The sequence below is a fragment of the Diuraphis noxia genome, unplaced genomic scaffold (genome assembly GCF_037042655.1).
Source record: "Diuraphis noxia isolate RWA-SAM2 unplaced genomic scaffold, SU_Dnox_SAM2 contig0001, whole genome shotgun sequence".
NCBI classification, from domain to species: domain Eukaryota; kingdom Metazoa; phylum Arthropoda; class Insecta; order Hemiptera; family Aphididae; genus Diuraphis; species Diuraphis noxia.
In genome coordinates, this window is record NW_028301711.1 from 87871363 (window position 1) to 87893511 (window position 22149).

At 28.5% G+C, this 22149-nt stretch overlaps 1 protein-coding gene and 1 long non-coding RNA gene across 3 annotated transcripts in view; one reads left to right on the forward strand and one right to left on the reverse strand.

The window, feature by feature from the left end:
* LOC107169600 (uncharacterized) overlaps positions 1–22149 on the reverse strand; it is a 34089-nt gene that overhangs the window by 6519 nt on the left and 5421 nt on the right. For both annotated transcript variants that reach the window (XM_015519394.2, XM_015519393.2), the window contains exons 2-8: positions 11620–11820; positions 8821–8954; positions 7644–7867; positions 4538–6766; positions 4364–4446; positions 4110–4253; positions 3356–3640 (exon numbers count right to left, since the gene is read on the reverse strand). In XM_015519394.2, the coding sequence (XP_015374880.2) occupies positions 3356–3640; positions 4110–4253; positions 4364–4446; positions 4538–6766; positions 7644–7867; positions 8821–8954; positions 11620–11820 (3300 nt within the window). The remainder of the gene's footprint in view (positions 1–3355; positions 3641–4109; positions 4254–4363; positions 4447–4537; positions 6767–7643; positions 7868–8820; positions 8955–11619; positions 11821–22149) is intronic.
* On the forward strand, positions 9868–11651 carry LOC149062343 (uncharacterized). The gene is made up of 3 exons (XR_016189506.1): positions 9868–9963; positions 10838–10917; positions 11528–11651. It is a non-coding gene; the product is annotated as an uncharacterized LOC149062343 (long non-coding RNA).

The following is a 22149-nucleotide window of genomic DNA, read 5'->3' on the forward strand; positions in this document are numbered from 1 at the left end:
TATTATATCATTGTATACGAAAAACGATTCTGAGCGAAGACGGTTTATCTGTCTAGAATATATTATTAAAAATTTTCAAATCTTAGGTTTAAAAAGAAAATTTTTTAATAATTTCTAGTTTAAAATAATTTGCGAATTTTCGTGATTTTCGTGATTTTTACATAGTATGTTGTAAAAATTCAAACATTGAATGCTTGTAAAAAAATTGTACCAATATATTTCTTTTATATTTCACCTGCTATTGTAAAAATATGTTAGGAGCCTTATATAAAATTTAAAATTCTTAGATATAAAAGCAAAATTTTTTATGAATTTCTAACATAAAATAATTTGTGATTTTTACGTATGTTGTCAAAATTCTAACTTTGAATGCTTGTAAAAAAAATTTTGACGCATTTCTTTTATTTTTCAACTGCTATTGTAAAAATACGATAGGAGCCATGTATTAAATTTTCAAATCTAAGATATAAAAGGAAAATTTTTTATGAATTCCTATCTAAGATAATTTGAACATTGCCGTAATTTTTACGTGTTTAGTCAAAATTTGAACTTTAAATGCTTATAAAAAAAATTGTGACTATGTATTTCTTTTATTTTTAAGCTACTATTGTAAAAATATGTTAGGAGCCTTGTATTAAATTTTCAAATCTTAGAATTAAAAAGAAAAACTTTTATGAATTTCTATCTAAGATAATTTGAACATTGCCGTAATTTTTACGTATTTAGTCAAAATTTGAAATTAAATGCTTATAAAAAAAAATCGTGCCATTGTATTTTTAAATTTTTTTAACTGCTATTTTTACAATGTGTTAGAAGCCTTGTATTATATTTTCAAGCTTTTCTACCGAACACGTACATTTTAATCGATATTTATTTAAAAAAAAAACTAATAAAGTTGAAAAATTAAAATGTCAGTAAACAGCCCGAAACAAATTTAAATATTTTGAAAATTTTATCAAATATAGAAAATGTCTATATACAAATTCAGTGAAAATTTCAAACATCTGCAATCACTTGTTTTAGAGTTACACTAAAATAAATAAATCGCTAAAAGTGAAAATCCAATGTTGTAAAAATTTAAATTTCAAATGCTCATAAAAATTTAATTTGAATTTCCGGTGGACTTAATATTTGTGATAAAGATTGAAAAACTTTTAATGAACCTTGTATTAAATTTTCAAATCTTAGATTTAAAAAGAAATTTTTTTATGAATTTCTAGCTTAAAATATTTTGTGAATTTTTTTGATTTTTACGTATTTTGTCAAAATTCAAACTTTGAATGCTTATAAAAAAAAAATTGTGACTATGAATTTATTTTATTTTTCAACTACTATTGTAACAATATATTAAGAGCCTTGTATTAAATTTTCAAGCTTTTCTGCTTAACAAAGAAATTTTTATCGATATTAATTTAAAAAAAACACACTCATGGTAAAATCAATACATCATCGCTCCGCTCAGAATCTAAAATTTGAAAAAGTGTGTAAGTACTACTCTGGACTTGCTGTACTGTAGGTATTTACTATTTTGAGAAGTCATAGAAATTAGTTAAATTGTATAAAAGGTTAGGTTGACGGAATGACGGACTGTCAGCCTAAGTATATTTGATAATATTATTGCTATTAAAGTAATTGAAAGGATTATTTCAGAAAACGTTAAAAGCTTATCTTATGAATTCAATACATTTTTTTAAAAAACCTTCCATACCCTAACGGGTTTCTGAATTAAACACATTATTTGACTAACAATAAAACAGGCATAGAGTTTCAATACTTGACTGGTTTCTGAACTAAACGAAGTATTTTATTACTTGGAACAATAATCTGAACATATCACATTTTTTATCATTTTAGCGTTTGACGGGTTTCTGAAATATTGCTTTCAATTTATTTTACTATTATACATAAATAATACCTCAATAAAATAATAATTTGTTAAATACATTATTACTGAAAAAAAGTATTTTAAAATGTCAATTAGAGTAGGTAAAATAATAAAACATTTAAAATTTTTCGAGTGGTGATGAATAATAATTTTTAAATTATACAAATGTACCTAAAATAGTTATTCTTAGTTTAAACATCAAATTTTAATTTAAAATATCTGAAAAAATTGAAAAATACTTATATTTTTAAATATTTTGATAACTTTATAAATTACTTACTACAAATTTTCAATCCTTATCTTTAAAAATTGAACATTTTATAAATAATCTACAAAATAATTTGCCAATTTTTGAGATTTTTATGAGTTTTGTCAGGTTTCAAATTTATAATAGCTGTTAAAAAAAAATTATTTGTAGTATGTATCTTTAATATTTTTCAATTTCTAGAATAATAACTTCAGAGTTTTTAAATTTTCTAGCATTCCCACCCAAAGAACAATTTTACCGACGTATAAAGTAAAAAAATTTTAAATTTTAAAAATGAAAGTATCTACAAATAGCTCAATTAATAATGAAATTAACTATTTTTACCATAAATATTCAAAAAAAAAAATAAAAATATTTTGAGACTTGGGGAACATTTATTATTATTATTAAAAGGATAAAAAATATTATAAAGAATAGTATATTAAATTTTCAAATTTTAGACATAAATAGAAAACAATTTAAAAGTAATTTGATAAATTTTACCAAAATTCTAATTTCAGACGCTAATAAAGAAATATCGTGTATTTACTTTTTTTAAATTTCCATTAACAATAAGTTATGAGGAACCTTGAATTAACCTCGAATAATTTTTATCGATAATAATTAAACTAAATAAAATTAGAAATTTCTTATGCCTTAAGAACTCGAAAAAGTCAAAATAAGTTGATATTCAAATGTTAAAAACATTCAGTGAAAATATTATGATTCAACAGAATTCATATTAAAATCAAGTATCAGAAACTGGTTTTTCGTAATAAATTTCGTTTTTTCATAATCTTCTTTTTTTCAGATGCTTTTGAAAATTTTTAGAAAATTGTTGACCTCTCAAAAGTACCTTTTAACCATATTCAATTTACAACCACAAGAGAATTTGTTTAAAATGAAAGCATTCGTCTACTTTTTGTGTAAACATACAAAAAATCTATTGTTGTAAAATCTATGCTTAGAATCTAAAATATTTAAGTTTAATATGATTACAGCAAGTTTAAATTTTGAATAACTCAACTTCAATTAACTGTTCTTTAAATAATGAATAATGCAATTTATTTTTATTTTTATTTTTTGTAATTCATTCCATTACTATATAGGATACGGGTATATGATAATCACACACGTTATAACATTTGTTTAAAGTTTGAATACTGATGACTAAACAATTATCACGACAAAATAACTAATTTTTATAATAATAATAAACTTACCTTCAAAGATTGTTTGAGCTGCAATCACTGTTTGAGCAGTTCCAGTTGACGAGTCTTGATCAACGCATTCGGACACAGTATATTTCATTTGGTCAGCTGGTCCCATTTGTCCGGTCGCACAGTCATCAGCAGAAGATACTAACCTGGCACATAGTCGCAATGGGGCGGCCTGGACTTTGTTTGTGGCTACCGTAGAAGGTGGTGGTGGAGCTGGAACCACGCCGTAGAACACTACACCAGGAGACACAGGACACCTGGTAGGAACTAGTTTCTCTTGAGTGATACCTACAAATTTTCGATAATTTAAGAAATAATTTAGCAGTACTATTAGGTAACTTTCATATTATCAGGTTATGGTCTTAAATATTTATTATATTTCTAATGATAATAGATAGTAAAAAAATAATTAGGTTTAAATTATTTAAGTTGAGTTAAAAATTAAATATGAATGAATGAAGAATGTTACAAAACTAAACGATTGTTTTTGGTATATTAACCACATTTAAATTACTCACACTACCTGCTGCGTTATAGGTATTTTTCAAAGGATTTACTAAATACTACATAAAATGAATTTAAAAAAAAAATTTTAAATTTAAAGCGGTTATATATTTTAAATTTTTTGTATTATAACCCATACATTTTACTAAAAATATATACATAGGCACTCTTTCTCCTATAAAAATTAAGTATTGAAAAATCAACTACTATTATGCAAGTTTATATAATATATAATGCCACTGAGTATACTCACGTGTTACAGTTACCCACGATGGCCGGCGTGATTGAAGCGTGTTTTCATTTCGGACACCAGTGTCTTTACCATTCGCACGGGTTTTACTGCACAATTGCCGTGCAAAAGTGTGTATACTTTGATTATTTGAAGGCATTCCTGTTGCTGAAAATTTTAAATTACATTTTCATTAATATTTTTAACGATAGTAATATTACTTTATTTTTCAAAATTATAGTAAGATGATCAATATTTAATACACAATAAATGCTCACCTATTATGGAATATTCCAAAATGTTTGGCCCTCTAGGAACTAACCACAAGCAACTGTATGTATTTTTTGAATAATTTTCGTTACTATTAAAACAATAAAACATTCATACTTATTATAAATTCATCATAGTTAATCAAATGTACTATTATAAAATGGTTTAAAACTTTGACTTACTGTTGATCATTGCCTGTCTGTACATTATTTTCTACAATACGGCCACCATAAGTGAGGAACTTGACCCCGTTTTCAGGATGTTTAAGATATTTTTCGTCATTAACAACAGGCATCTCACAACTCCACGAAAATTTCGTCGTTGTACGCTGTTGTTGATTCTGTTGTTTAGAACTGCGTTTCAACCGTTGATTTAAACTTGGGGTATTTTCCTGGTTTGTACGGTAATTTGATGGGTTAGAACCGACAACTTGAAAATGACTAACCACAGTGGCTGAATTTGAGGCACCACTTAACTGTTTTTGTTCGTATGTTGCACGGCGTGATAGTCGGGGTTTTATATGGTAACCATCTGGCAGTGTAAGAGCCCGGTAGGCTGTCGGGTCCTCATCAGTGCCCTCGGGATACAGAGGATTGAAGTCATATTCTATACCATCGAATGTTTGGTCAAAATCTTTTATGACTATATCTGGATGATTTTGGCCAGGATAGGCAGTGTAAGCGATTTCAGCTTCCTTCTGAAGATACGCACGTTCTAAACTCCGCCAATTTATTAATGCTTCTCTATACGGGATTCCTTGAATTTCAGCGAACTTAAAATACGTTATCGGAGGTGGTAATGGTGCATTCTCAGGGAATACCTCAAATTCATTTTTATTAATCTTTTCCTCTGACGTCCCTATACTATTTTTGATCATTGAAATAGCATTTACGATATTCCGCCAGCGCATGTACCTATTAAAGTTATCTTTCATTTTTATATTTCTAAGGGCTGCCTCCTCGTCGTCTTCTGTACTTTCAGATTCGTAATTCAAATCTTCATTTATAAATCTCCTTTTTCTAATAAGATCAGCGGGGTTTTGTGTCGTTCCGAAATGTTCATTTGGTTTGGAAGATGGTTCCGTTGGATCACCCCTTTTGGGGTTTTCAAACTGTGCATCTCTGTAACGTTCTGTTGTTGTTTTTGCTGGTGTACCCCAGCATCTTTTCTGTCGATGTTTTGTATCGTTTTTGGTATGAATATATTGGTTACCCAACTCTTTTTTTTCGTGAAGTTGATCAAAATCAAAAGGGAAATTTGATTTTTTGTTCAAATTCAAAGGATGTTTTTGAGTATTTGCCAAATATTTATTCATCTCGTCAAATATTTTTAGTAATTTAAAAACTTCAAAATCATTATAACAGTAACATTTCTTTTTGTTATTGTTAATATCTTCTTCACCAAAATTAAATAAATGTTTCACTTCTCTTTTTTTTCGCTGTACTATTTTGGACGGAACACTTGCACTTTTGTTCAAAGAGTCAGGATATTTTTGAGAAATTTTTTCAACATTTGTCAATTCACCACGTTCTATTCCTTTTAACTCATCACTTAAATTAAGATAGTCTTCGATACGATCTTGCTCGACATCCAATTGCCTTTTTTTTTGAAATTGAATAGAATCAAAGAGAAAATTTGATTTTTGATTTAAGTCTTCAGAGTATTTTTTAGTTGTTGGAAAATATTTATTTACTTTATTTACAATTTCTATTTGATCTCTATCATTTAAAGGTGTAAAATCCTTGACATTATGATGACAATAACATTTCGTCTTTTCATTATTTGGGTTTTTCTCGCTATGATTATGTTGCTTACTCAGGTCTTTTGTTTTTCGAATTTGATCTGAAATGAATGGAACATAATATGATATCTTTTTAAAATCCGCTGTATCTCTCTTGAATTGTTCCCAGCTATGATTTGTGACCATTGGAAGAGTCTGTAAGATATTCCACTGGTGTATTAAATCGTTAAAAACAAAGTCATCTAAATTATCAGTATTTTTTACAGAAGTTGCGTCATTGCCTTCTGTACTATTATATTTTTCGTCCAAATCTTCATTTGTAGACCTCTTTTTCCTAATTGAATTAGCGGGACTGTGTGTTGTTCCGTGATATTTGTTTGTCTTGGAAAACTGTTCCATTGGTACTCGTTTTTTGGGAGGGGTTTTAAACTGCATATCCCTGAAATACTCTATTATTTTCGTTTTTGGCTCCCGCCACAAATCTCTCTTTTGTCGCTGCGACATTTGCATGTATTGTTGACCTCCAGTGGTTTCTACATCTCCTTCTTTTCCATAGTCACTTTCTTGACCATAATCAACGTCATCTTTCTCATGGTGGACAGAATCATAGCGCACTAGACTTCCATCTACTTGTAAATCTGTCCATGATCCTTGTGACCAATCTGGAAACCTAAATTATACATTTTATAAGTAAACTATTTCACAATATGCAAAATATTAAATTTTATTTTTATAGTAAACAATGACTGTAGCATATGAGAATTATACTATGAACATTTGATCTCTTATAATGATACATTTGTTTTTAAATATCCATACAAATACTTTGATTAAATTAACTGTTTGTATCGTTAAATAATATTTGAGAATCTATAAATAAGCCCTTTTAGGGTTGTTAATTGAATGCACTAAAAATCCTATAATTAATTCTTTAAAAAAAAAACATATTTACATTTGAAAAATAAAATAATATAATAATGTAGCTTTAAAATTAAAATATCAAAATATTATACATGGAATTCTTTTTACATTTAATTGTAATATGTATATGTAAATTTGATTATTCGTAATGTAAAATGTACAATATAATGCTTCATTAAATTGGTGACAACACATTTATATTATTGAAATAATATTACTATCAAGGTCCTAGCATATAATATAAAATGACGATTAGTGCTGTACAAGATACTTTGTTCAGTTATATTTGGGAACATAAGTACTTAGATTTTTAATAATACAGAGTCTTATTATTTTAATACTACTCAAATATTAACAACTAAATAAGTCAACATTTTTTATAATGTATTTATAAATGTTTGCTAACTTTTTGGTATAATAGCATAATTATAACATAATATGTAGTATGTTAATTATGACGCTAACTAGGTAAATTATACGTGTATGTGGAGACTAAAAAAAAAAGTATTTAGAAATTGAGCATTGTGAGTATAAACCCTAATTAATAAAATTCCTGGGTATACTACTGAATACGATGTTATAATATAAAATTATATGACGTGTAATGTATTCGCTACAACACTAACCTGCATCCACCACCTCGTACTTCTGACCGCTTTTTTCTCCATATGGGCTTTTGTGGCAAGTCTTTACTGATTTGAAGAGCTATCGACCCATCAGAAAAATGACGAAGTCCCTTAGGAACGGTATACTCAGGTGCTTTAATTTTCTTTAAAAGACCATGGCACGATTGGTTCGCACTAATCACCATCTTAATCATCGGTGGATCTTCTTTGACTGTTTCGTATAACTGCAGTAAGATGAACAGAAAGGGGAAAAAATAGATTAATCAACCGTAACGTACATTTATATTATAGAATAACATAAGTACACCCAAGACCCAACTCTAGCCACAACCATCAACGTCATTTTGTGTTTGGATAGCTGATTTCACTGCAATAAGATTAAAGTTAAATGGCGTATTATACAAATTCTAAGTCAGCGATAAAAAACGATCAGAGATCTACTGTAGCTATAATAATTTTAAATGTTTTCTCGTTAAATATATTTCTTTTTAAAAGGCTACTATGGATAAGTTGCTGATTGGTATTAGCAATTAGTTGATGTTTAGACGTTATGTTTGACATAATGCACACAACTGTTTACCATAAGAAATATATATGTAATGTATGAATGTTTAAATTAGTCATAAATGATGACTTAACCTAACAAAAAGAAATCACCAGAAAGATACACTATTTATAGCCTAGAGGTATTTTCTATTTTTTTTTTTATGAATTTTGTGTTTAAAAAAGATGAACTAGTCAGTATACTGACTCTACTGTACAGTAGTTATCAAGCATGTCGTTTTAATGTATTATGTGTTATATTTAAATTCAATGATAAATCATTACATACGAAAAACGATTGTGAGCGCAGATATTGTGTTTAAAAAACTACTTGGAATTTTCAATTTTGTCTTCTCTAAAGTACAAACTAGATTAATTTTTCTATTAGATAAAATTCTGATGTTGAGAATTGGATTTATATTATCCAAATATTGGTGGCAGACAGAAAAATACCACTTTAAAATCATTACATTCACGCCGATTAGAATCTAATAAACGAGTGTGTGTATACGAATTCACGACGTCGTTTGCGTGCGCTCCTCTACTCCCACAATTAATTAATTAAATTGGTTTTCGTAGGAAGTCGTCTAATGTGATAACATAAGAATAGGCATGTTATACATTGTATACTCACAGCACATCTGTAGTCTTGACGTTCAGACCATCTGGCAGTTCGGTCGTATAACATTACATACCAACCCTTAAGTGTGTCTTCATCTGTTAATAATGGGTTTTTTGTCATACACTCAAACAAGAAGTGGTCCATATCTACGATAACATAAAAATACACGAGTATGATGAATATAATAGATTACCTATTTTAGGAAACAGTATTTTTTTTTGGACGCATATCTAAACTATTAAGACGTTATGTTTAGCGCTCATTTTGTATGCATGTTTGAGTGCGTAAAAGTCATACCTATTATGTTTAGATATTCCTATACTATTATATTGAGGTCGAAGGCACCATATGAGTGATGCTTATAGAGCTACAACTACACCTGAAGTTAGGTGTTTTTTTTTTTTAGGTAGTTACTTGGATAAAAGAGTCAATTACTAACTTTTTTAGAAAATCATAATTTGTTCTGTTTATTTTTATTTAATCCATGTTTTGTATGTCTATTTTATTTTTTTTATTTTTTCAAAAAGAGGTTTTGTTCATACAAAACTGCCATGAGTTGATCGTCAAAAAAAATAAAAATAAAAGCCACACCTGAAACAGGAGTCTACACACTCCTATGATCAAAGTGATATATTATAAGTTAGGTTATTGTGCCATAAAAATGTTATATTTGTATTATAATTGAGACTTGAAAGAGTTTATGTATGTTAACTGGCAGTAAAATAAAATGTAAAAGATATACGTAATTTATTTATATAGAATTAGAATAAAATATAACATAGGTATTATACACTAAATATGTTTAGGTAGGTACTATAAAACAAAAACAAATTATTCTATAATAAATAATATTTTGTGTAGTAAGAAAGACGAAACTGCGAATAAAAATAGTAACTGCTAAATATATTTAATAATAAATAAGACATCTTAATTTAGTACTATAAATTAATAATACCTATTTATTTAAAATGTATTGTGAGTGAAATTTGATTTTTATTGTTCACAAGCTATATATTATTGAAGAGCTGTTTAATCTGTTATAGGAAAAGAATGGATGGACTTGTTGCTGCCATTACTGTAGTGTCAGATAAAAAAATACATAAAAACAAACTATGGGACTAAATTAAGAGGTCAACCGATTGCGTCATATGACAAGTAAATATCAATCTGTTCGATTTTAATTAAAACTTATAACCTAATGATTCGTAATTCTGACGATTTCAAATGTTTATCTAAACTAAAGATTTAAAAACATTTTGGAACAATGACAATGCAATTGTTTATCGCTTATTATTTGAATTCATATATGACACTCTATGGAGGTAGGTGGAGGTGAGAAATAAGTATCTATACTTGTCACTAGCCACAACGTGCCACTTGTGAGCAGTGTTGATAGTAGATAACGAAAATTGTACTTAGATAAGAATATAAGATACAGCTGTCAGCTGATAATTATCTAGAAATTTATCTAGATACAGATAAAGATAAATACAATTTACATTTACTTAAAATAGTTAAAAATAATCTAACTTTTATCTAAACAATATAGTAGATAAAACTATTTTTACTTTATTATTCAAATAAAAAATTTACATCTTTACTAATGTAAGCATAAAGTAACTAATAGTTAATAGGTCATAGTAGGTACATTTGGTAATATTATATGTACTAGTAAAGCAGTTGAATAGTGTTTAGATAAAACAATTTTAGTAAAAAAAAAAAATGAATATTATTCATGAAAAATTAATATGATTTAAATAAAATGCAACTAGATATGTAAGTAAATGTATCATCTAAGATAAACAATAGATAAATGTCAAAATAGTTATCTAGATAAAATAATAGATGAGTTATTTTGCATCTAGATTATTATCTAGATAATTTTAAACACTGCTTGTAAGTCAAAGATGAATTTAAATAATGAGTGACAAATTATTGCGTTGGAGTATTATATATTATGTATATAATTATATAAACGACCATTCAAATTAAATATGTAATAAATATCTGAAATTTTTACTCTTTGTAGAAGATTTGCAAAGGCATACATTTGGAAACTGCAATCACAATAGACGCGATCACCCGTGCAACTTGCGGTGAAATTAAAAGGTATTTATTGCTTGCTTATATTATTTTACTCAAAAAAATAATTATATTATATTATTATAATAGTAGTATTATAATTAATTATACGGGGTGATTCTTTTATCATTGAACACTCATTATTTAAAAAAGTATTTACTTTTTTCTAATTATTTTGATACGTAAAAATCGAATTTTGGACGAGTAGTTTATGAGTTATAAGTATTTAAAGTTTAGATTTGCGGAGTGGAGTGGTACGGGGTTACCCCGCAAAATGTTTGTCCACTACTCCGCTTGTCTAAACTTAAAATACTTATAACTCATAATCAGTCATAAACTACTCGTCCAAAATTCGATTTTTACGTATCAAAATACTTAGAAAAATATTCTGCTTTGGAATATGAAATTAAAACTCTAGGTCTAGGTTGTCATTCAAAAAAGTAAAAACTTAAAAAATTATAAGGATAAAAAATATTAAAAAACATATTTTTTTAATAAAAACGTTGTTTTTTTAACAAAATGAAACTGTGTAAAAAAATATTTTCAAAAACATTGATACTTTTTGAAATAATGAGTGTTCAATGATAAAAGAATCACCCGGTATATATTATAATACTTTATATACACCCGATTTTAGATGGGGAAACGTTTCTTGGACCTAAGGACGTGACGAAGGACCCACAACCACCCCCCTCTTGTGCTGTAATAATAATGATTTGTTATACGTACTTTTATCACCGCACTTTCCACCGCCGCCGGCTTTGTGATTGCCCAGCCACAAATTAAATGAGGGCAATATGTCGGGGTTTGGTGGTACCATGGAGACGCATCCGCCTATCGCCGGTGACTTAGTGCCCAACACCGTTACACTAAATCTCTCGTCCGAGTTTCCAAATGGTGGGCAGAACCTTTTGATTTTTTCTAAGACGGCTGCAAAAAAGAAGATAAATTCAACATTAAATTATAAGCGTATTATAATGTTTATATACAATATTGTAATTACACTTGTTTACACATATAGCAGTCTATATAGGTAGGCTGATGATTTGGTTATCGTTGGTTACTGGTTATAATGTAGATAATATACGTCTATTGTGATAGTGAAGAATCGTCGTTATGCAGGTCAATTACGCTTGAATATCTAAATCGATTCTTCCGTTCAGTAAACAATTAAGATATTCACATTACTTTGTACCTTGGTTAATCAATTGTCATTTCAATATAACGATCCGGAAGACTGACTTCGTCGTCGTCGAACCACCAACAGTAGGTATTACCGTGTTACAAAAAATGCCTATACAAGTAGGTACTCGATTAAACCGGCTTCTTACAAAAACATAATATGATCATTATAATTTCGCTCTAATAACTGTTAGGTACTTATATTAGAGATTTTGTATTTTGTCCCAGTTTTAATTTCCGGAAGTTCTCATCATACACTTAAGCCACCGTGGCCATGCAGGTGTTCTGTGCACCGACCAAGGCGCTTACGACGCGAAGGTTGCGCGAGTGTCCTGGGCGAGTTCCAGACCAGGCCCCAAACCGCCTGCACGCCCTACTTTTTTTTCTAACCATGACCAGGCAGCGTATTTCGATTATGTAAAGTCCGAGCCACGGGGGTTCCGAATACGGGTGTTATCCTGAACCACCGGGACCAACCCTTCGCCCGCGTCTGAGGCCCCCACCCCAAACCACCGCCGTCGAATTTCCTGGACACAGCATACACCCGGTTAAAAAGCTCGCGTCAAAAATGTAATGATTAGCTTCAATCATTGGGTTGAGTTTGTTAGTAGATCATAATATTATATTAAGTAGGTATACTTGGTACAGTGGTACTATATCGTCTATAATGTCTATATCCATCATTAACCAAGGAATGTCTGTTGTAAGTGTATATAACCATTGATTTATAAGAGTACCTATTTCAAAACACCACCAAATGATACCTATTAAGTATATATTTATTGTCTTCTAAAATTATTACCATGTATTATACATATAAATATTAGGTACAGAGAATTCTGACGTAACATGTTTTACTCCTTTATCTCGCAACCCCCGGCTGCTACGACGATTCTCTACTTTGCAATATTATAATAAATCGACGATGTATACATTTATATAAATTCGGTAAATCTGTTCGTCACTATTACTGATCGATCAAAAAATAATTGAGCCATAAAAAGAGCCATGCCCTCGTTTTTAACCGAAGTTCTCTCAATTGATATTATTTTGTATTCGTCCTACCCTACAGAAAGCTTTGACTAACGCGTTAGATTGGTATACCAATAATATCAAAATATAATATTGTTATTAGGTCAAGTTGATTTCGTAAAAACCTTACTGAAAAAGCTGCCTATTCGGTACCTACGTAAATAATGTACGCGAAAATTAATGAAAACATAATCATACATTTTACAACGCAACTATATATGTAACTGTATAATGAAAACATATAAGTAGCAATATGATTCTCCATACATATAACTATTAACTTGCGTTTTTATCTTGTATATAGGCTATACAAAGACTTTAAAATCTAAACACTTAAACTAGAAATCAATGCGACCATCCTAAACGATAAATTAATTTCTTTACCTACGAATTATGTAGGCTATATTTTTTGTTAATGTTTAAATTAATCTTTTAAATAATACTTAACATAAAGTATAATTAGGTATGTCGCATTCATTTTTTAATACCTCAATATTAATGAGACTTGTTCGGTACGTAAATAAAGTACGCGAAAATTACATAATACAATAAGATTGAAATTACAAGGCAAGTATAATATATGTGGCTGTATCTAGAAGACGTATATTGCTATTTAATTTTTGTATATGTGCATTTATAACTTGCGTTTTGTCTCGTATATAGATTATGCGACGACTTAAAAATCTAAACACTTAAACTAGAAATCAACAGGATCGTTCAATAAATAATTTTGTGGAGGCCATAATGTATTATAATACGATATTTGATTCGAAAATAATCAGAGAAACGATAAAAACATTTCACACTTGTGTGGTTTTTTACATTTTTAACAATATATGTATATATTTGATAAAACATTTAATAATAATTAAAATAGCAGTGTACGGCCCCCACGCAACTCTTCTATGTACATTCCTACTCCCACCCTTGCTCGTACACAGATTATACGATTAGGTACTATAAAACACTTAAAATGCTAGCTAATCAATGCGATAACCATGTCATCATATTTTGTATCTATCACTCATCCATTATTTAATGGGTGATTTAAGTCAATAAAGTGGCGACGTAATTTTAAATAAATTCACTCGACACGTTCGACATACTTATAACTTTATAAGTCTTATCATAAAACCTTTTTGATTGTAACTTTTTATAGCTCATAAATACTTACAAATTTGATTTGTTTTTAATTTGTGCGCCACGGCAGGCACCCGCTTTGGCGTGCCCCTCCTTGTTTACGATTATATTCATATTATTCATATTTTTCTTATTCAAATTTTCAGTCGCGAATCTAACCCTTTTGAATGTAAGCTAAGGCAAAATAAAAATAAGGGGATCGTATCACAAAACGACCCCTACCCCGTGATTGTATCAATACCGTTTTAGCCACAAAATCTCTTAATAATATTTGTTTGTAATCGCCCTACCCTACACCAAATGCGGGTAGTGAGCTATTGTAGCTATCGCGATAGATATATGTGTATTATAATTTATTATTGTTAGGTCGTGTTGGTTTTTCATACATCTCACTGTTCTTAAGAATTGTTCGGTGCGCAAATAAGTTAAAAACGTGAAAATGATTGAAAACAAAAAAATTTTAACTACAATACAACTATTTGGTATCATATTATTAAATAGAAACATAAAATGAATATAAATGTTTCAGTATGTATGCTTATAACTTACGCTTTTGCTTCGTATATGTTGTATACGATGACTTAGAAAATTAAAATACTATAACTATAAAAACCAACGCGATCATCTTTTAATGATTATTCATGCTTGTCTATTTATATTATAATGTGCAAACTGTATAAATAATAAACGGAGAAAGATACACATTTTTTAGACGTGTGTGTTGTTGTGATTTGTTTAATTGTAATTGTCTACTCATAACGTATACTACGATTCTTACATCATGTAGGAAAGTCATGTGAATTAAAATAATAAACGATAATAGAAATTAAATGATGTTTTGTTTTTGTTTTATTATCCTACATATTTAGTACTAATTAACTGATGTACAATAATATTATGTTTTGTGAACTGTAATAATAAGTCACCTTTATGTACACGATATTATGATACTAATGATTGCAGTTATATTGGAAAATAAATTTCATAACTTTAATAAACATTATAACTGTGTTTTTGTTTGTTTTATCATAGTCCTATATAGCCTACAAAATTCTGTTAATCTTTTTAACCTGCAGCAAAATAAAATTGATATTCATATGAAATATCGATGTATGACAATCATACGAATTATATTATGTAATAGGTAGTAAATTTTAGTTAGTAACAATTATTAACAATTAATATATGTATAGTCTAACATCAGCGAATATTTTATTGAAGCAAAAATCGTCCTACACAAAATGAACCAATTAATAATATGAATAAAATTATTAAAAAAAAAAATTATCTAGAGAGAAAGAATACTTAGCCACAAAAACTATTTGAACAATAATATGATACAAATAAGGAGATTATTTTTCCGCACCGGAGCCCGGAGACACGCTGCAGTAGGTAGCAAAGTATGATATGGTATACAATATTGAATATTCTACTATAAAAGACTGGCAAAGCGACAGTAAACGTCATGTCGTATTACCTATCCTATACACACGTAGGTGTAAGGGCACTTTTCAGAGTCTCGAAGAAACTATAGTACATAGACACCACGAATACTGATGCTTACTGTTTGTATGTGCAGCAGCATCCAATTATGCATCAAACGTATATTTAATCTATATTGTAATAATAAACGCAAATAGGTATATTCATTATACGGTATGGGGTATAGGTACTGATAATTGTTTGAAAATAATATTAATTATAAAGAGTGTAAAATAAAAATAATACGTCGTTTATTATAATATTAATGCATTAAATATAATATGTATGTTGTGTATTCGTATAACAGCTTATTTAACAAATAGGTAGATAATACGGAGCGCGAGTGTGCATACAAATATTCGCCTTATAAAATAATATTATACTAAACATAATACATAGGTTAAAGATATACTAACTACTAAGGCCAAGTGCACAAAACATTGATAACATAAAAGTTCGCTAGAAGAACGAAAAATTAAACATCAGTATATAATAGATACTTTTAAAATACGAAGTAAACTCAATTCCTATAAAAGTCAATACAAGCCTATATGTATGTAAATTACCAAATTAATAGTAAAACTATAAACATTAATAATAATAAAAATACGTGATACATTATACAATCAACATAACAATATTATTATAATACAAACTATAATGCATTCGATAAATATATTACAGCTGACGGTCGACGTAAAAAAGTAAAAATACGACGTAAATAAAGCGGACGATTTGGCTCGTGCGCGGTCGTCTCCGCACTTTGGGCTTCGCGACTTTGAACTTTGGCGACTTGGGCACTCGCGAGTACTCTATCGGATCGGAAGCCCGCGGCTGTTCTTCCGCCCGCAACGTCACATTTACGAATGTCGGCTCAACGGAAAATCTCTGAAGTCTGGACATGCCGTCTAAAATGGAACACATGTAATACGGCCGCACAGACATATTATATGTATAGTATACGCAATGAACAAACGGTGGTTAAGGAAAGATGGGGAGGGGAACACGCTGTGAATTCGACCGCCAAAGCCAAATATTTTATCCGCTCGCAATATATCACCTTAATACGAATAATAATTACCACAGATATTTGTGACATAAAAATAATTATTTGTTTAGCACTATTATAGAGACCTGTAGTTCCGATTGTATGTAATTCCGAGTGCACAAGAAATACATACAATTTGCATTCATTCGCAGAACATAACAAACATATTCAAACCGAGTACGCGTAATAAGTTTTTTCAGTTTTCACCAACGATAACCACCCTTTAACATTAACGCCCTATAAACACATTGTCTGTTTGACTAATATAAACCTAGTAATCAACAGACCTATATAGATAAGAAATGTGAGAGTTTTGTATTGACGAATGAAGACAGTGTATATTGATATAGTATACCAGATAGCGATGTTATGCATAATGTATTTACAAGTAAAAACTTAAATTACAGTAGGTATGCAAAGAAAGTAATATGATATAAAAAATTTACATTTAGGAACTTCACTACATCATATAATAATCAATAATAAATGCAAATAAATAATAGAATATAGACACAGCTTAAAAATATTATTTTTATAACAATTTAAAAAAAAAATTGGAACTTAATTTAAAATTTATGAAATCAAATGGTAGGTACATAATTCTTTTGAAGCAGATGATGCACAATTCGATTAATTATGTTTGTGCATTTATAATATTAGATGATATATTTCTAAATCAAGGAACAAAGAAATTAAAAATCCTGGCCAGATTACTGCAAATTCATATTTTAAAAGAGTTGTATACATTTTTTTCTATACTATATTTGATAAGCGCTAAATATTACATTTGTCCAACACTGATATAGATTATAATACTAAATAGTTAGGTTATTAAGCACTCGTTAAATGTTATACATTTATAAGCAATGAAACGAAGAAAACGATAATAGAAAATCTTAAATACTATTAAAATTAACGAAATAGATCTATAGTATATCTATATCTATATTTTTATAAGTTCTATCATTAACTTTAGAAATAAGAATTAATTTATACAACATTTGAACTATTTATTCAAAAAAAAAAACCCTGGCCCTCAACATAAAACTTAACGAAATCGTTTTTAGTGTAAACTTCTTCTTTATGGGACAATTTTTATTAATTATCTTAAAAACTATCTATTTTTTATATAATATATATATATATCAACTTGCGGTATTGATATACTTTTAAACGCTATAGAGTATAGATCAAGTAATATAATATAGTAACGATGACCAAATTGAACTTTAATGACAATCATAATAATCGTATACAATTCGATTTTAAGATAATGACTCTATAAATTAGCATTGTTTGGAAATTTAATAACTATAAGTACATTTTACTCAAGTCATCCACAAAAAATAAAATCAATGGATAATAATGAAGATACTCATTAAGAACAACAATATTATTTGAATTGAATAGCAATTAAACGAATTCAGATTAGAATTTTTACGATTTTTTATAAAATTGAACGGTTGTAAGTTAAGAAAAACTTAATAAGGTATTAATTACTAAATTACTAATTTATTTGGAGCAAGTAAATTAACGACAATTTATTTTATCAATTCTTATTGATTTATATAATATTTATTCTAATGCATTAAAATGTATTGCAGTATGACATAATATTGAATATAAAATCATAAAAATATGCAAAAATTAAAAATAAATTTTAAACACATTAATTAAAAATAAATTTAACAAGATCCTTTGAAAAAAGAATTTGGTACTATACAAAATTAATATTTTTTCTGTGTAATTGTTTGATAAGACTGGACAAGAAAGTTACTTTCTGTTAAAAACGATAAAATATAATATATTAAAATAACGATAAGCACATAAGTTATCAAAACAATGTATTATTGGAAATTTTTATTATAAGATATATTAGTTTATTTATATTTTAAATTTTGAATTAAAAATGTAATAAATATCAAATTTGGTCGAGATATGCAAGAACAAGCAATAATCAAAAAATATGTAGAAATATGAAAAAATATTGTTGCCTTTAGATCGAAATTATTACAATACGTAAGTAAAAGTGACTACCAGAGTACCAGAAATCTAAAAACACAAATAAAAAACTATACAATTGCATAAAAATCTCTACTAATGTCCTATGTTAACCAGTTACCTAGATATTAAGATCACATATAAAAAATGTAAGTAGTATACAATTTTAAAATATAGGATCTAGGTCCTAGCTAAGCAAATAATTTTAGAATTACAACATTGGTTTAATGAATTTATTTATAGTATTTGTGTAATCGTTATTCGCTATATAAATATTAACACAGACATTGACATATTTATTATTTATAAAATCAATCGATGTATTACCGTCCAAGTGTTAACTCGTGGTAATCGGAATTTGAAAATTGTGGGCAAGGATAAACACATGATCCGGTTCAAAGTTATTCAAAGAATAACAGGTAACCTTTAAATCTTTCCCAACGCGCTTGAACGAATACTTTCGGGGCCGGGGAGCAACTTATAATTATACTACTTATTATAGGTACATTATAAGATGTAGTAATCACTGGGGTTTAAAAACGAACAAAATTAATATTTAATCTCAACTGCGATGTATAATACAACTGAAATTAAAATAGGAATCTTTGATTGTTTTAATTACAATCATTAGGATTTTAGAAAATATGGTACCTATAATATACAAACTTTAATGTTAAGTTAAACTAAAAATAATACCTACGAGCTACCATATACTATATATAGATTACTTTTCTACACCAATTTTGTGCAACTTTTTATAACTACAGATCCTAGTAACTGTTTTTTCATATACATTATACACTATACATGTTAACATAGTTATGTTAAATTTAAACCGAAAATACTGGACAAACTCAAAAAACACGAACTTGCCTTTTAACAGTCTAACGCACTCTAACGAATAGATGGGTATTGAATTGAAATAAAGTACCTATATTCTATTTTATTTTTTATGGTTTTATCTAAAGTTATTTATTAACACTCGTGTACAATACCAGATCTAGTGGTAAAATAACGAACGTAAAAAACAAAATATTTAAAACACTATAAAAACACATAAAGTTCTGAATTATTATGAGTTGTTAGGTACCTAATAACTTGGTATTGGCAATTGATATAATATCCAACAGTGGCGTATTTTGGTTGATTTCTCGGGGGGTGTCAACATTTATTGAACCTCAAAAACAAAATTTTTAGTATTATTTACTAATGTAAAAAGATATTGAATTAATTTTTTAACAAATTAATATGTTAGAAATTGACACGAAGTCTTACATTTGATAAAAAATGGTATACTATAAAATAAGTGACAATATATTAGGACTTTTTTTTAAATGTCGGGGGGTGTCAAGACATGGAGGACACCCCCCCAAAATACGCCACTGATATCCAATGTTTATAAAATGTGTTCGAGGGCCTAAAGATTAATAGTTTATAAGTTTATAACACATTTAAAACTAAATAGATATAATTGATTTAAGTAATATGTATTTATTAAGTAATTATTTTTAGTTGTGCCCAATAATGTTCATTCAAACGTGATGAGATAAAATAATATCATGCACTTCAAAGTTATCTGGTCCAAAAAGTTGGTACTCTGAATTAGATACTATGAGTTGATACTTAAACAGTAAAATATACGGACTGATTTCATATCACTTTCTAACACACTAATCAATGCACGCATTTTAATACCTTATACAAAAGATTTATCTATAACACTCAGACAGGCCTCTATGATCAATGACATACGCAGAATTTTTCAACGGGGGGGGGGGGGGATGGAAAATTAATTACAAAATAGTTTTTATATGGTCCAGTCTATTAATTCAATGTGTTTAGGTGAAGTTTTTAAAATGTTTGTACAACTTAAATTATTCAACCTTTCTAGTAGAAAAAATGCTCTAATCATAAACTTCGTTGAAGAATTTTGGAAGACAATTTGATCTAGTAGGTGCTCTTGAGAGAGGTTGAAAAACTATTTCAAATAATCAGCAAAAACAAAAATAAATCAATGATAATTTGCTAAAATAATATTCTCGGTAATAATCTAAGAACGATTTGAATAAACTCAGATTTTTGAAGATAGAAAAAAAAATTGTAAAAAAATCTTCATTGGTTCACCATAGCAAGTATATACGCATATAATATAATATTATGTAAGTGACCTCATTCGTTTCAGAAACACTTTAATTTTAAAGCAAATTATGAGTATTTTAAGATGTACAAACAATTTACAATTAATTTAATTTTTAAATATTTTATAATTTAAATATAGTAAAAAGTCTCTGGAATTGCAAAGATAATAATCTTATCAGAGTGTTTCTGAAACGAATGAAGTCACTAACATATATATATATACGTATTCGCTGTGATGTACTAATGAAGATTTTTTTTAAATTTTAAAATAAGATAACTTTTTCTGTGCGGTAGGTACAAAATACATTACAGAGAAGATCGCGGGTGCGCAGATAATCATTTACGGAATACTATAGCGGTAAAATTGTATAAAACAACAACTAAAAAACAACGGATCGATGAAAATATATAGTATAGTACAGAATATAAGTAGGTACAGACGTGCAGTGTTAAAATTAATAATAATAAAAACAAAATTAATGTTTGATAGTCACAGTCCTATCGAAAATTGGAATAATATTTAATATGATAAATATAATAATAATACACAATATAATGTATATATGATGTATTCCCTATTAACGCGTATAGTTACGCGATTCAATCGGCGATTCGGTAAGCATGTGCGTGCATTCGGATGACTACTACGGGACATATTCGGCGGCGGTGTTAATTACATTATGTAGGTATACCTACACGGTCGATATTAATCCGCGACAACCACTGTTGGAAACACACGGTCATACCGGAACCGCGTGTTTCCGGCTTTGGCGATGGTGCATTGTTTTTTATTCGCGAGTACACACACACTTTATACATGTCATAGATATTGATGTACGAAATTGATAAAATATTTTATGTCCGTATGAAAAACGCATATTATTATGAAAATCGAAACCATCAACGGCGGCGATGGGTCTAGGTCAGCTACCTTTTGAGCTGTGCGTGTGCGTCCGTGTGGCGTAATATGTAATACGCTAATTATCTACAACGCTATGAATATTGTCATGAGCATAACGTTTATTAACATCGCGTCATACCTTTACACGTTTTTTGTTTGCTGGTCACTGCTAACCGGAAAAATTACTTGGAAACAACATTTTTACCAACGTAAAATCGTGTACCTAAGTATAATGTTGAACTTGTGGGGAATGGGGGTGTATTAAATAATATAGGTCATTCTTTTAACGAATTAGGATTAGTATAGATGTATAGATGAACAAACTAATAACTAT